Source organism: Neoarius graeffei, chromosome 17, assembly GCF_027579695.1.
Source record: "Neoarius graeffei isolate fNeoGra1 chromosome 17, fNeoGra1.pri, whole genome shotgun sequence".
Taxonomy (NCBI): Eukaryota; Metazoa; Chordata; class Actinopteri; order Siluriformes; family Ariidae; genus Neoarius; species Neoarius graeffei.
Window position 1 is genome coordinate 11237522 of NC_083585.1, and position 15139 is coordinate 11252660.

At 46.5% G+C, this 15139-nt stretch overlaps 1 protein-coding gene across 5 annotated transcripts in view; it reads right to left on the minus strand.

The window, feature by feature from the left end:
• The window catches only part of c2cd3 (C2 domain containing 3 centriole elongation regulator), a 103163-nt gene that overhangs the window by 21452 nt on the left and 66572 nt on the right, over positions 1–15139 (minus strand). For all 5 annotated transcript variants that reach the window (XM_060943715.1, XM_060943714.1, XM_060943717.1 and 2 more), the window contains 4 exons: positions 11846–12018; positions 1063–1198; positions 525–778; positions 55–135 (listed from right to left, as the gene is read on the minus strand). In XM_060943715.1, coding sequence (XP_060799698.1) covers positions 55–135; positions 525–778; positions 1063–1198; positions 11846–12018 — 644 coding nt within the window. The remainder of the gene's footprint in view (positions 1–54; positions 136–524; positions 779–1062; positions 1199–11845; positions 12019–15139) is intronic.

The window sequence follows — 15139 nt, forward strand, 5'->3', positions numbered from 1 at the left end:
TTTTACTACTGTTATGGTTAAAGTTTAAAGTTCAGTACTCGGTACACTTCTCACCTGTTCTTTTATAAAGTAGGTCAGCAAGCCGAATTTTCACTGAGCCTAGAATGCTATCTTCAGATCTTGATGTGTTCATCACTGAATGAGAAGATTTGTTTAAAAATCAACGATGGGCATGAAAAATGTTTACTCAGTTTCTCGGTCATGAGCTGAAAGAAATAGTTTCAACAGGAGAGAAAGACTGGATTGGGATAAGGGGGAGTCTTTTCAAATGTTTTTATGGCAGGTTACAGAAGGCTCTAAAATTTACCAGCTCCTCCTTTAATCCATCAAAACATTCTGCATTCACCAAAATCTTTTTTTTATGGTCAGGATTATTAAGATGCTTAATTAAGCACTGTGGCTTTCAATATTATGAATACTGCAGGGTGATATAATACTGTAATATTACAATTATTATTCACAAATGACAGCTAGATCAATTTATATGATTAACCAATAGTTCTTGCTGTCATCAGATTGCTCACCTTTGAGTCTATCTCTGTTATAAACTGTGAAAATGGCCATAGCATCCTGTAGCACCTCAGCTAGACTCACACACTCTCCGCTTTCCCTCTGCACCAACAGCTGACAGCAAAACTCAGTGTGGTACTCAAACTCTGGGCAAAAGCTCCTGGCTGCTACACGTGTCCTCCTGCTCTCCTTCTCAGGCAGGAATGAGAGCTGCAAAGTGACGAATGCATTAACTCCCACCTCTGCGTAGTTCTGCAATCCTATGGCCCTGTGTGTAGACACAAGTCTGTTGGACTGTGGAGAATGCAGGCTCGAATTTTATCAAGGTCAATATGAACAGGTAATTATTAAAAAATGAACAAACAAATAAATAAACCCACAGGACAGTTAGTATATCGTAAAACAATGATAACATCCTTTCTACTTGTCATTAACTTTTAACCACATTCATAATTCTGACCAACATATAGTCTTTTCATTTTGAGTTCTAATACATTGGTTAAGGTGCTAGGTGGAAAGAGAAAACTCATAGGAAATGGGCAAATAACTCACCGTGTTGTGGCCTGCAGGCCAGTGGCTCTGTGCACCTGCACGACCAGATTCACCACGTGGGAGGGCAAAATACCACCCTGTAAATCAGTTCTCCTCACCAGCCGGGTCTTGTACTGAACACTCACTTCAAGTAGACCTAGGTGCAAGTGCAACTGATGAGATAAGCTGATACATTTAGCAACCCCAGTCATTAGAATGGTGCTTGACAGAAGTATGCATACATTTATGCATCTCATAAAGGCTTTTAATAAATGGAATAAATAATTATGAACAAATTGAATAAAAAAATTAAATTGCTTTCATTTGTATATTAAAATGCTATTAGGTTCAAACTTATACATCACAACTGAAGTCACGTCTACACATCAGACACATTAGAGTGCCTGAATTTTCTCCATTTACTAAAACAATCCTGCAGAACTTTAAGACCCATGGGAGGGGAAAAGATTTAATTAGGGTAGAAGTCTGGCCAGTTTTGCTATTATGGCTGAGGACTACAATAGCCATAACAACTTTAGGACTGCAGTGATCATGTACAGTCTTACACTCAAGTCTCCATCAATGAACAGTCGATAACGTCAACAAAATATATTTCATGCTGAAACTATAATGAATTTCCTGGTTACACAGTTGTACTTCGTGACGATATAGGACACAGTGATGGAAGCAAATTATTTATAATCACACTATCTGTTATCACCCAGATGAGGATGGGTTCCCTTTTGAGTCTGGTTCCTCTCAAGGTTTCTTCCTCATGTTGTCTGAGGGTGTTTTTCCTTGCCACCATGGCCACAGTCTTGCTCATCAGGCATAAAATTAAATTAACTCATGTTTAAAGTCTTTATTTTTCTGTAAAGCTGCTTTGCGACAATGTCTGTTGTTAAAAGCGCTATACAAATAAACTTGAATTGACTAGAAGTCCTCACTGGCAGCCCTCTACCTACATATCAGATAGTTCATGAACAGAGAACATATGCCCTACGTAAAGTGCGTGTAGACATAAAAGACCCAAGAGACGTACTGCGTGCACACCACCTAAGCCGCCTGCCATCTAAGTGAAATATTTCAAGTAAGTCAGATGATAACGTTAACTGTCCTAAACAAAGAACATGGCCTGCACAAAAAAGTGCAAAGTGGATCAGGAAAACCATCAGTTAAAATCTGACTGGACTGATCAGTTTTGTTTTATTTTACCGGACCTGCACTCATGTTATTGATATGCAATGATATGCAAAATATATGTAGATATGTAGGAACATTGACACAGTTATCTTTGCCTTTTCCTGCTGTGTGCCACTTGTGGTAGTGTGGTTAATAAATGTTTTTTGCTATTGGCCATATCAGAATATAGTGGGGCAAAAAAGTATTTAGTCAGTCACCAATTGTGCAAGTTCTCCCACTTAAAAAGATGAGAGAGGCCTGTAATTTTCATCATAGGTATACCTCAACTATGAGAGACAAAATGAGAAAAAAAATCCAGAAAATCACATTGTCTGAGTTTTAAAGAATTTATTTGCAAATTTTGGTGGAAAATAAGTATTTGGTCAATAACAAAAGTTCATCTCAATACTTTGTTATATACCCTTTGTTGGCAATGACAGAGGTCAAACGTTTTCTGTAAGTCTTCACAAGGTTTTCACACACTGTTGCTGGTATTTTGGCCCATTCCTCCATGCAGATCTCCTCTAGAGCAGTGATGTTTTGGGGCTGTCGCTGGGCAACACGGACTTTCAACTCCCTCCAAAGATTCTCTATGGGGTTGAGATCTGGAGGCTGGCTAGGCCACTCCAGGACCTTGAAATGCTTCTTACGAAGCCACTCCTTCGTTGCCCGGGCGGTGTGTTTGGGATCATTGTCATGCTGAAAGACCCAGCCACGTTTCATCTTCAATGCCCTTGCTGATGGAAGGAGGTTTTCACTCAAAATCTCACGATACATGACCCCATTCATTCTTTCCTTTACACGGATCAGTCGTCCTGGTCCCTTTGCAGAAAAACAGCCCCAAAGCATGATGTTTCCACCCCCATGCTTCACAGTAGGTATGGTGTTCTCTGGATGCAACTCAGCATTCTTTCTCCTCCAAACATGACAAGTTGAGTTTTTACCAAAAAGTTCTATTTTGGTTTCATCTGACCATATGACATTCTCCCAATCCTCTTCTGGATCATCCAAATGCTCTCTAGCAAACTTCAGACGGGCCTGGACATGTACTGGCTCAAGCAGGGGGGCACGTCTGGCACTGCAGGATTTGAGTCCCTGGCGGTGTAGTGTGTTACTGATGGTAGCCTTTGTTACTTTGGTCCCAGCTCTCTGCAGGTCATTCACTAGGTCCCCCCGTGTGGTTCTGGGATTTTTGCTCACCGTTCTTGTGATCATTTTGACCCCACGGGATGAGATCTTGCGTGGAGCCCCAGATCGAGGGAGATTATCAGTGGTCTTGTATGTCTTCCATTTTCTAATAATTGCTCCCACAGTTGATTTCTTCACACCAAGCTGCTTACCTATTGCAGATTCAGTCTTCCCAGCCTAGTGCAGGTCTACAATTTTGTTTCTGGTGTCCTTTGACAGCTCTTTGGTCTTGGCCATAGTGGAGTTTGGAGTGTGACTGTTTGAGGTTGTGGACAGGTGTCTTTTATACTGATAACGAGTTCAAACAGGTGCCATTAATACAGGTAACGAGTGGAGGACAGAAGAGCCTCTTAAAGAAGTTACAGGTCTGTGAGAGCCAGAAATCTTGCTTGTTTGTAGGTGACCAAATACTTATTTTATTGAGGAATTTACCAATTAATTCATTAAAAATCCTACAATGTGATTTCCTGGATTCTTTCCCCCCATTCTGTCTCTCATAGTTGAAGTGTACCTATGATGAAAATTACAGGCCTCTCTCATCTTTTTAAGTGGGAGAACTTGCACAATTGGTGGCTGACTAAATACTTTTTTGCCCCACTGTAGGTAACTATTGGGTCTGTGGTGCTATTGCATAACCTAATGTCCCAACCAATTACTCCTGGTCTGGATATTGCTAACCTGGCATAGCTTTACACCTTTACGACCCTGGATTCATCAGTGTCTTTATTAAAAAAATAAAACAAATAAAAAACATGTCCCTGTTCATTTTAATGGTTATGTTCTCCTCAACCCATGAACAACCCCAGGCACTAATGTGGATTGGTCCTAACATTTTTAGGAGGAGGAACCACAGTCACAGTTAACAAAATTAATGCCTCGGCCTATGTGCTGCTAAAATTGGCTAATGATACTGTGGCAGCGGGGGCGTGGTCAAGCGCCGGTCTGTGACAGGAGGGCGGAGTTGGGGAAGGTAAGTGGCAGAATCGCTTCACCTGAGTGTGATTAATCTATGTTTTGTGTGTGTTCTCCCCAGTAAACCGGGCTATTTAAGGAGGGAGAGCGAGAGCAGAGGAGCTCTCTCCATAACCCGAGGACCGGAATGTTTGTGCGTGCGTGTGTGGCTGAGAGAGAAACGTTTCCACTGAAAAGTGTAAATTAAAGAGTTTTTGCGAACTCAGTCTCTGTCCTGCCGTCCTCTGTGCTCCACCCACATCTAGTGAACCTTACAGTGGTGCCGAAACCCAGGAATCATGGAGCACCTGTCCTGCAGCCCCATGGAATCCTCCCCGTTCGCGGACTTGATCTACGCCCTCGCCACGGCTCAGCAGAGCCAGCACCAGGCACTCGTCACGCTCCAGAAGGAGCAGGAGCAGCGCTTCGAAGCCCTGGTGCTGGCTCAATAGGAAGACCGAGAGGCGTTCCGGCACCTCCTCGCGTCGGCGGGGTCCACCAGCGCCCCAGCCGCGGGCCCATCTCCCATCACCTTGACTAAGATGGGCCCGCAGGACGACCCCGAGGCATTCATCGCGTTGTTCAAACAGGTCGCCGAAGCCTCGGGGTGGCCGATGGAGCAGCGCGTGGCGCGCCTCCTCCCCCTCCTGACGGGAGAGGCGCAGTTAGCCGCACTACAGCTCCCCGCCGACCACCGGCTGGCCTACGCCGACCTTCGCCGGGCTGTCCTCCAGCGCGTGGGGCGCACGCCGGAGCAGCAGCGCCAGCGCTTTCGCGCGCTGCGAATGGAGGAAGTCGGCAGCCCCTTCGCGTTCGGGCAGCAGCTCCGGGACACCTGCTGGCGGTGGCTGAGGGCCGAAGATCGCGACGCCGAGGGGATCATCGACCAGGTGGCGCTGGAACAGTTCATCGCCCGCCTACCCGCCGGAACCGCGGAGTGGGTCCAGTGCCACCGCCCGGCGTCGCTGGATCAGGCCGTAGGACTGGCGGAGGATCATCTGGCGGCTGTCCCGGCGGCAGGACAAAGGCTGTCATCATCTTCTCTCTCCTCTCTCTCTTCCCCCTCCTCCCGTGTCCCGTCCTCGCCCCATTCCCCCACCACGGAGGCGGGGGCCGGCGCCACCCCAGCCGGCCCGCCGCACCCGTGGTGCCCTCCCGTTTCTCCCTTCTGTGTCTGTCTCTCCCCCCCCTCAGGTGAGTGACCCTCAAACCACAGCTGCAGAGGGGAGGCCCGGGCCGGTTTGCTGGCGCTGCGGGGAACCGGGCCACCTGCAGCAACAGTGTGTCGCGATGGAGGTGGGGGCGGTGGTGCGGATCCCCGATGCGCCAGAGGCTGCCCTCGATCAGGCCGGAGCGTATCGCATACCGGTAAGTGTACAAGGGGCGACATATCAGGCGTTGGTGGATTCGGGTTGCAACCAGACCTCGATCCGCCAAAGCCTGGTGCAAGACGAGGCATTGGGGGGAGCACAAGGGGTGAAGGTGTTGTGTGTGCACGGGGATGTTCACTGCTACCCATTGGTGTCGGTCCACATACATTTCAGAGGGGACAAATCCATAGTAAAGGCGGCGGTTAATCCTCGCCTTACCCACTCTTTGATCTTGGGGACTGATTGGCCGGGATTCCGGGGGTTGATGGCACACCTAGTAAAGAGTGGGTCCTGCCGGTTAGCGGGGGGGGGGGGGGTCCCGGTGTCGTTTTGGCTGGAGCTGCGGTCGCAGAGCCGTCCACGTCATCTCCGCGACAGAGTGAGGAGCCCCCGGCCCCTCCTCTTTCTATTGGGGAATCCCTCGCGGATTTCCCACTGGAACAATCGCGAGACGAAACTCTGCGACACGCGTAAGTGAGAGTAATCGATGGTCAAACGCTCCAGCCGAACGCCACCCCGACCTTCCCCTATTTTTCCATTTTAAAGGATAGGTTGTACCGAGTGACGCAAGACACTCAGACGAAGGAGCGTGTCACCAAGTTGTTAATTCCAAAGAGCCGCCGGGAATTGGTATTCCAGGCGGCTCACTTTAATCCCATGGCGGGACACCTCGGGCAGGATAAAACACTCGCCCAGATAATGGCCCGCATCTATTGGCCGGGGATTTGCGGCGACGTCCGTAAGTGGTGTACGGCGTGCCGCGAATGCCAGTTAGTAAATCCAGCGGCCATTCCAAAAGCGCCTCTGCGCCCCCTACCATTAATCGAGACCCTGTTTGAAAGAATTGGGATGGATCTCGTCGGGCCATTAGATCGGTCAACACGAGGGTACCGCTTTATATTGGTTCTGGTGGACTATGCAACGCGATACCCGGAGGCGGTGCCTCTTTGCAATATCTCCGCAGAGTATTGCAGAGGCCCTCTTCCACGTCATCTCCCGGGTCGGAATCCCGAAAGAGATTCTGACTGACCAAGGCACCTCGTTTATGTCACGAACACTGGCCGAACTGTATGGGCTACTGGGTATTAAGCCGATCCGCACCAGCGTGTATCACCTACAGACGGACGGTTTAGTCGAACGGTTCAACCGCACCCTCAAGAATATTATCAAAAAATTCGTAAGTGAGGACGCACGTAACTGGGATAAGTGGCTCGAACCCTTGTTGTTTGCAGTGCGAGAGGTCCCCCAAGCCTCCACGGGGTTCTCCCCGTTTGAATTATTGTATGGGCGTAAGCCGCGCGGCATCTTAGATGTACTGCGGGAAAATTGGGAGGAGGGACCTTCGCAGAGCAAAAATGAAATTCAATACGTAATGGATCTGCACACAAAACTCCACACGCTCACCCACTTAACTCAGGAGAATTTGCGGCAGGCCCAGGAACGGCAAACCCGCCTGTACAACAAGGGCACGCGCCTTAGAGAGTTCACTCCGGGAGATAAGGTACTCGTCCTGCTGCCCACGTCGAGCTCCAAATTAATCGCCAAGTGGCAAGGGCCCTTCGAGGTCACACGGTGAGTCGGGGACGTCGACTATGAGGTTAGGCAAACGGACAGGGAGGGGGCGCTACAGATCTACCACCTCAATCTGCTGAAGCTCTGGAACGAGGAGGTCCCCGTGGCGTTGGTGTCGGTAGTTCCAGAGAAGGCGGAGCTGGGGCCGGAGGTCCAAAAAGGGTCATTGGCATCTCGCACCTCTCCGGTCCCCTGTGGAGACCACCTCTCCCTGACCCAACGCACGGAGGTCGCCCAGTTGCAGGCCGAGTTTTCGGATGTGTTCTCGCCCCTGCCCGGTCGCACTAACCTCATAGAACACCACATAGAGACGCCCCCGGGGGTGGTAGTGCGTAGCCGTCCTTATAGATTACCCGAACACAAAAAAAAGGTGGCTCGGGAAGAACTTCAGGCCATGCTCGAAATGGGCATCGTCGAGGGGTCCCACAGTGACTGGAGCAGCCCGGTGGTCTTGGTTCCCAAGGCCGACGGCTCGGTCCGGTTCTGTGTGGACTATAGAAAAGTCAACGCGGTGTCTAAATTCGACGCGTACCCAATGCCTCGTATTGATGAGCTGCTCGATCGACTAGGCACGGCTCGCTTTTACTCGACACTGGATTTGACGAAGGGATATTGGCAGATCCCCTTGACTCCATTATCCCGGGAAAAAACGGCCTTTTCCACACCGTTCGGCTTACACCAGTTCGTCACACTTCCGTTTGGGTTGTTTGGGGCGCCCGCTACGTTTCAGCGGCTGATGGACCGGATCCTCCGGCCCCACGCCACCTATGCGGCCGCTTACTTGGATGACATCATCATTTATAGTAATGACTGGCAGCGGCACCTGCAACACCTGAGGGCCGTCCTTAGGTCGCTGAGGCGGGCGGGGCTCACTGCCAACCCGAAGAAGTGTGCGATTGGGCGGGTGGAAGTACGGTATCTGGGCTTCCACTTGGGTAACGGGCAGGTGCGTCCCCAAATTAATAAGACAGCAGTGATTGCGGCCTCCCCGAGGCCCAAGACCAAAAAGGGGGTGAGACAGTTCCTGGGGCTGGCTGGCTAATATCGTAGGTTTATACCTAACTATTCGGACGTCACCAGCCCGCTGACTGACCTCACTAAAAAGGGGGCGCCAGATCTGGTCCAGTGGACGGAGCAGTGCCAGCGGGCTTTCTCTGAGGTAAAGGCTGCACTGTGTGGGGGGCCACTTTTACACTCCCCTGACTTCTCTCTCCCTTTTTTGTTACAGACGGATGCGTCGGACAGAGGGCTGGGGGCCATTTTGTCCCAGCAGGTGGGGGGAGAGGATCGCCCAGTATTATACATCAGCTGGAAGCTGTTGGTGCGTGAGGGGCGCTACAGCACTATCGAGAAAGAGTGTCTGGCGATCAAGTGGGCGGTCCTCGCCCTCCGTTACTACCTGCTGGGGCGCTCTTTCACCCTCTGTTCGGACCACGCGCCCCTCCAGTGGCTCCACCGCATGAAGGATGCCAACGCGTGGATCACCCGTTGGTATCTAGCGCTCCAACCTTTCAACTTCAAGGTGGTCCACAGGCCGGGGGCGCAGATGGTCATTGCGGACTTCCTCTCCCGTCAAGGGGGGGGGGGGAGTCGGCTGCGGGCCGGACGGGCGCCTGGCCTGAGTCGGGCGGTGGGGGTATGTGGCAGCGGGGGCGTGGTCAAGCGCCGGTCTGTGACAGGAGGGCGGAGTTGGGGAAGGTAAGTGGCAGAATCGCTTCACCTGAGTGTGATTAATCTATGTTTTGTGTGTGTTCTCCACAGTAAACCGGGCTATTTAAGGAGGGAGAGCGAGAGCAGAGGAGCTCTCTCCACAACCCGAGGACCAGAATGTGTGTGCGTGCGTGTGTGGCTGAGAGAGAAACGTTTCCACTGAAAAGTGTAAATTAAAGAGTTTTTGCGAACTCAGTCTCTGTCCTGCCGTCCTCTGTGCTCCACCCACATCTAGTGAACCTTACAGATACTTCCAAGACATTAGCCCTGCTAAATGATGAAGTGAAAGAAATACATGAGGTGGTAAGTCCAAATAGCTTGGCCTTAGATATTTTAATGGCAGAGAAGGGGGAACAGCTCTTGTTGTTTCTATATTCCCAATAACTATCAATTTTACTGATCTCACAACAGAGAAGAAAAAAAAAGCTCTCTGTACACCACCCCATGGAGAACTTATGGTTCGCCTGATTTTTGAGCATATGAGGGGTTGGGGTCACTGATTCTTCGCTGCTGTTTTGCCCACTGTTGTCCTTATTTTTGACAGCACTGATTCTTCTGTCTTGCTTGACCTGCAGAACGCTGCCTGAAGAGCATAGAAGACCTGCCTACTGGTCATGATTATGCTGGCTTTCAGTTCCATCATTAATCCAAGTTACTTGGCTTTGGGTACTGATCTAAAGTGACAGGTGTGACGGCAGCCCGAGGAAACCACCTCCCAAGCAGTGCATCGCTCCTCACTCCACTGCTCCTGTGGTGCTGAAAAGACAGTGACATTTCAGCACCAATGTTTTACACGGCCAAAAGCAGCATGGCCACAGGGCAGGGTCCACTGCTGGAACGGCTTAAACTGTACCTCATGAATGAGGATGAAGAGTTGGCAGTGGGAGGGGTATTCACTCTTCTCATTGAATGGAATGGAAATTTTTTACCCTCCTCATTGAATACCCCTCCCACTGCCAACCCTTTCTCCCAAAACAATAGGACATACATTTTTTGATGGCCAGTTAATTGTCCAAATCATTGGAGCAAAATTAAGTTGTGATTGATACATTCCTAAGACTGAACAGAATCACCTAAAGTGATCAAAACAGTTAATCACAATGGGTAAGGTAATGCTTTTTCACACGTTCCAACACAGTTCTAAAACTGCTTTTTACAACATCTACGTGTTTTTTTTAGTACAATCATGACATATATACTACATAGATATTATTGTAGCTGAACTTGTGCTGAATACAAAAAGTCATATGACTTTGAAAATACTGCTTAGATTTGTTGAAATTGACAAACTCAGAGCATGCCAAAATCATTAGAGTGCCAGAAAATACCCTCAGACCCCAGAGGGTTAATTATCTTGGGTTTGAGAGACCCTTGAATATAATGGTCGGGGAACACTATATGAAGTATCAAGAAATGCAAACATTCACACTGGCTGTTAAAATATTAACAAAAAAAGTGTTTTGTAGGTTTGTTTGGGGTTTGTTTAGTTGACTCATTATTTTATAGCAATTGAGGTATTAACTAGTTAATTTATTTTTAGATTTGGTTTGTCTGGTGGGTGGAGTGAGCCTCTCACAAGAGCATGTAGAGATGCTGACTTTCCTCTATTTCAATACGGAACTGTGACTAGCGTAATTTATTTGCAACAGAGTGTAGACATCAGAAAGCACAGCACAGAATACATGATCCTCACTGTTTAAATTTAGACGGGTTGTTTGATTTGCTTGATTAAGGGAAAACTGATGTAGTTTTGTTATACTTTATTGCTGCTATTTTGCTTAACCTTGGTTTTATATTTTGACAGGAAAAATGGACATTGGAATTTTTATTCATCTTTTGTATCAGCAGGAAAGTTCATTAAAAGATTGAATTTAGTTTTATTCATCTTTATCATCTTCATTGTTAGTTAGCACATGCATAAAACAACCTTAAGCTAAATTTAAAAGCTGATAGCTAAATAGGAGTTATTTGGTAATTGGGTGATACATAATAGATTATTTGACTATCAAATTAGTCAATTGTTGCAGCCCTATTGTAGTGCTTTGCAAAGGTTTGCTGAAGTGATCTTATGTGGTTATATCAGTTATAGATGAATGACAGTTCTTCATGCAGTACAGTCTAAGGGATTGGAGATTGCGGGTGTTCAGCTTAGGCTTGTGCCCTTGCCCTTTATGCACCGATATTCCTCAAAATTCCTTGAATCGTTTAATGACATGCAGCACAGAAGACAAAATATCCACATCCCTCCCTGTCTTTCTTTGAGGAACATTGTTTTTAAACATTTAAATAATTTTCTCATGCATTTGTTGACAAACTGGAGAATCTTTGGCCTATCTTTGCTCCTCAAAGCAAAGATACTTTCCTGGATACTGATTTTGTACCAAATCATAATTACAATCACCTGCTGACATCGCCTGTTTCAAATCACATCATTATTTCATTGTTTTACCTCATTCTTTATATGCCACAATGTCATACAACTTTTAGTTAGCTATAGACAAATGAAAAAGCAGTTGTATCACTAAGTTAATAATGCATCATCAGAGGTTAGCAAATAAATAAATAAATAAATAAATATACTCAAATGATTCAATAATATCCTCTATATAATAGCAGCTAATGCACAAGACATAACAACCAAAAAAAAAAATCCAGAATTTATTTCCCATGAAAGAATGTGGCAAAATCACCACCATGTCAATTTTAACACTTTAACAAGTTGACTCATTTAAGGTCATTTTAACAAAGACATTATCCTGAAGCTCACAATTTGAACAAGCTGCTTAAATGTCTTCACAGGACTGTATATTAATGAATGTGTTGATGAGTACCTGAGGGTTGTGTCTGGACATCAGTTGGCTTGTCAGACCTTAGCACAAGTGGGAGACAGAAGAGCTGTGCTTCCATTTGGCCATGCCTCTGCATTGTCACCATGGCACAGAGCTTGGTCATGGGCAGCAATCCTCTGGCTACAAGTTGCTCACGCACATTTGGGTAATAATACCTGCAAATGTTTCACAAGGATAGCACCACCATGTTTTTGTTCAGTAAATAGACTTATCAAAAGAATCTGGTGTGTGTAACTGTACAAAAGCCTTCCAACATCAGAAGCAATGGTTTGTGCAGCACACCACAACTGTATGCGGTGCAGGACTTAAGGAGAGTTTATGTCCATTCTTGCACTGGCTTAGTACACATAGTGTGCAAATACCTTGACTGTCAGATCATTATACACATGCATTACCATGAAAAAAATGTTCTCACCCTTTATGAAAATGAACAAAATACAATATATAACAAGAATAAAACATCAGGTTTTATTGAGTGGGTGATCAGTGCCTGGAACAGAACCCAAAAAACAAAAAAACAAAACAAACAACAACAACAAAAAAAACCCTCATATTTTTTGTGGGGTTTTCTTATGATTGCAGCAGTGATTATTGAAATTCTGGATTTTCATACATTTTTCCATATACTTTAGAATAACTCAAAGCTAATCAAGCAGACACCATTGGATACAAACAAAATGACCAATCATACACAATTTTTTTTCTTAGTCAGCAAATCACCATTACTATCACAAATCCCAGAAGTAAACAGAGCATTGTGTTAGCATGCATAATTTCCACTGCTTCTGCACAGGCAACATAATTTAAACAGCATGCTTTCCAAATTGATTCATTATAAGTTTATTACCTCCGGCAACTTTGTTGGAGGTGGTTATGTTTTCACCTCTGTTTCTTTGCCTTTTCCCAACATAACTCAAAAAGCAGTGGATGGATTTTGATGAAATTTTGAGGAAATGCCAAGGAACAATTGATTAGATTTGGATGCAAATTTGGATATGTATGTAGATCCAGATCCAGGATTTTTTATTTTTGCCTGTTCCCAATGTAACTCAAAAAGGAGTGAATGGATTTTGATGAATTTTGGTGAACAGCTTTAGGATTATCCTAGGTTCAAGTGATTTCAGTTTGATGTTGAGAACTTGTGGCTCAGTGGAGGTATGTACTCTACTGTGTGCCTTTTTAGTTCTTCGTATACCCTCACTGTCCACTTTATTAGAAACACCTGTACATTCATGCAGTTATCTAGTGTCATTATGTGGAAGTAGCGCGATGCTAAAATCAAGCAGCTACAGGTCATGAGATTCAGTTAAATCTTCACATCAAACATCAGCATAAAGAAAAAGTGTGATCTCTGCGATTCTGATTGTGGCATGGTTATTGGTTTGAGTATTTCATAAACTGCTGATGATCTGGGATTTTTTTCTCCCCTATCTCTCTCTCTCTCTCTCACACACAAACACCTGTTGAGTCGACGCAGAACAGTGCAAAAAAACAAACAAACGTTGAATGAGCGATAGTTCTGCAGGTGGAAGTGCCTTGTTGATAAGAGAGATCAGAAGAAGAAGAAGAAAAGAAGAAACCTTTATTTGTCACATGCACAGTGAAATTCATCCTCTGCATTTAACCCATCTGAAGCAGTGAACACACGCGCGCACACACTCAGAGCAGTGGGCAGCCACACCAGAGCACCCAGGGAGCAGTCAGGGGTCAGGTACCTTGCTCAAGGGCACCTTAGCCCAAGGCCGCCCCACATCAACCTAACTGCATGTCTTTGGATTGTGGGGGAAACCGGAGCACCTGGAGAAAACCCATGCAGACACGGGGAGAACATGCAAACTCCACACAGAAAGGCCCTCGCCGGCCGCTGGGTTCGAACCCGGAACCTTCTTGCTGTGAGGCACCACTTACACCACCGTGCCGCTATAGTAACCAAAATAATCACTTTACATCTCAGCATGCACAAAACATAGAACCTTGAGGTGAATGGGCTCCAACAGCAGAAGACCACACTGGGTTCCATTCCTGTCAGCCAAGAGCAGGAATCTGAGGCTATCATGGGTACAGGCTCACTGAAACTGAAGCAAGACGGTGGCAGCATCACACTGTGGGGATATTTTTCATCTGCAGGGACAGGAAAGCTGGTCAGAACTGAAAGAAAGATGGATGGCACTAAATACAGGACAATCCTGGAGGAAAACCTGTTTGAGTCGGCCAGAAGTTTGAGACTGGGATGAAGGTTCACATTCCAGCAGGACAATGACCATAAACATACTGCTAAAGCTATACTGGAATGGTTTAAAGGGAAACATTTCAATGTCTTGGAATGGCCCAATCAAAGCCCAGACTTCAATCCAAGTGCGAACCTGTGGCATAACTTGAAGACTGCTGTACACCAACGCAAACCATCTAACTTGAAGTTGGAGCAGTTTTGCCTTGAGGAATGGGCAGAAATCCCAGTGGCTAGATATGCTAAGCTAATAGAGACATACTCCAGGAGACCTGCAGCTGTAATTGCAGCAAAAAAGTGGCTCTACAAAAGTATTGACTTTGGGGGGTGAATACCTATGGACACATCAGAGTTCTTTTTTTTTTTAAATCTTAATGATTTTTTTTTATTGTGATAAACAATTTGCACCTTTAAAGTGGTGGGCATGTTGTGTAAATCAAATGGTGCTAACCCCCCCCCCCCCAAAAAAAAAAAAAAAAAATCAATTTTAATTCCAGCTTATAATGCAACAAAACAGGACAAACACCAAGGAGGATGAATACTTTTGCAAGACACTGTACACAGATGTGTTTGCAGCAGAACCAGGTCAGACCCACCTGATCCACGACCTCAAACACCCCCACGGTTGTGATTTGCCAACACCCCATCACATTCCAGAGGCCTGCTGTCATGTGATTGAGCCTCCTGTGTTGTGAATATTGCAGAAAGGGATCATCAAGACCCATGGTCCAGCCCCATAGTAGTGGTGCCCAAGCCTGATGGAAGTCTGAGACTCTGCAACAACTTCAGGAAGCTCAACACAGTCTCAGACTTCATTAGCTGCCCTCTGCCCAGAGTGGACAATCTGATTGACAGGCTTGGGAGGGCCTGATTTATCTCCACCTTGGACTTCAATAAAGGCTACTGGCAAGTGGCACTGACGCCCCGTCTCATCCAAAAACTGCCTTCACCACCGTGTTAGGCCACTGGCAGTATAGATTCCTCCCCTTTGGCCTCCATGGGGCGCAAGCAACCATCTAAAGGCTCATGGACATCGTGCTGTGCCCTGT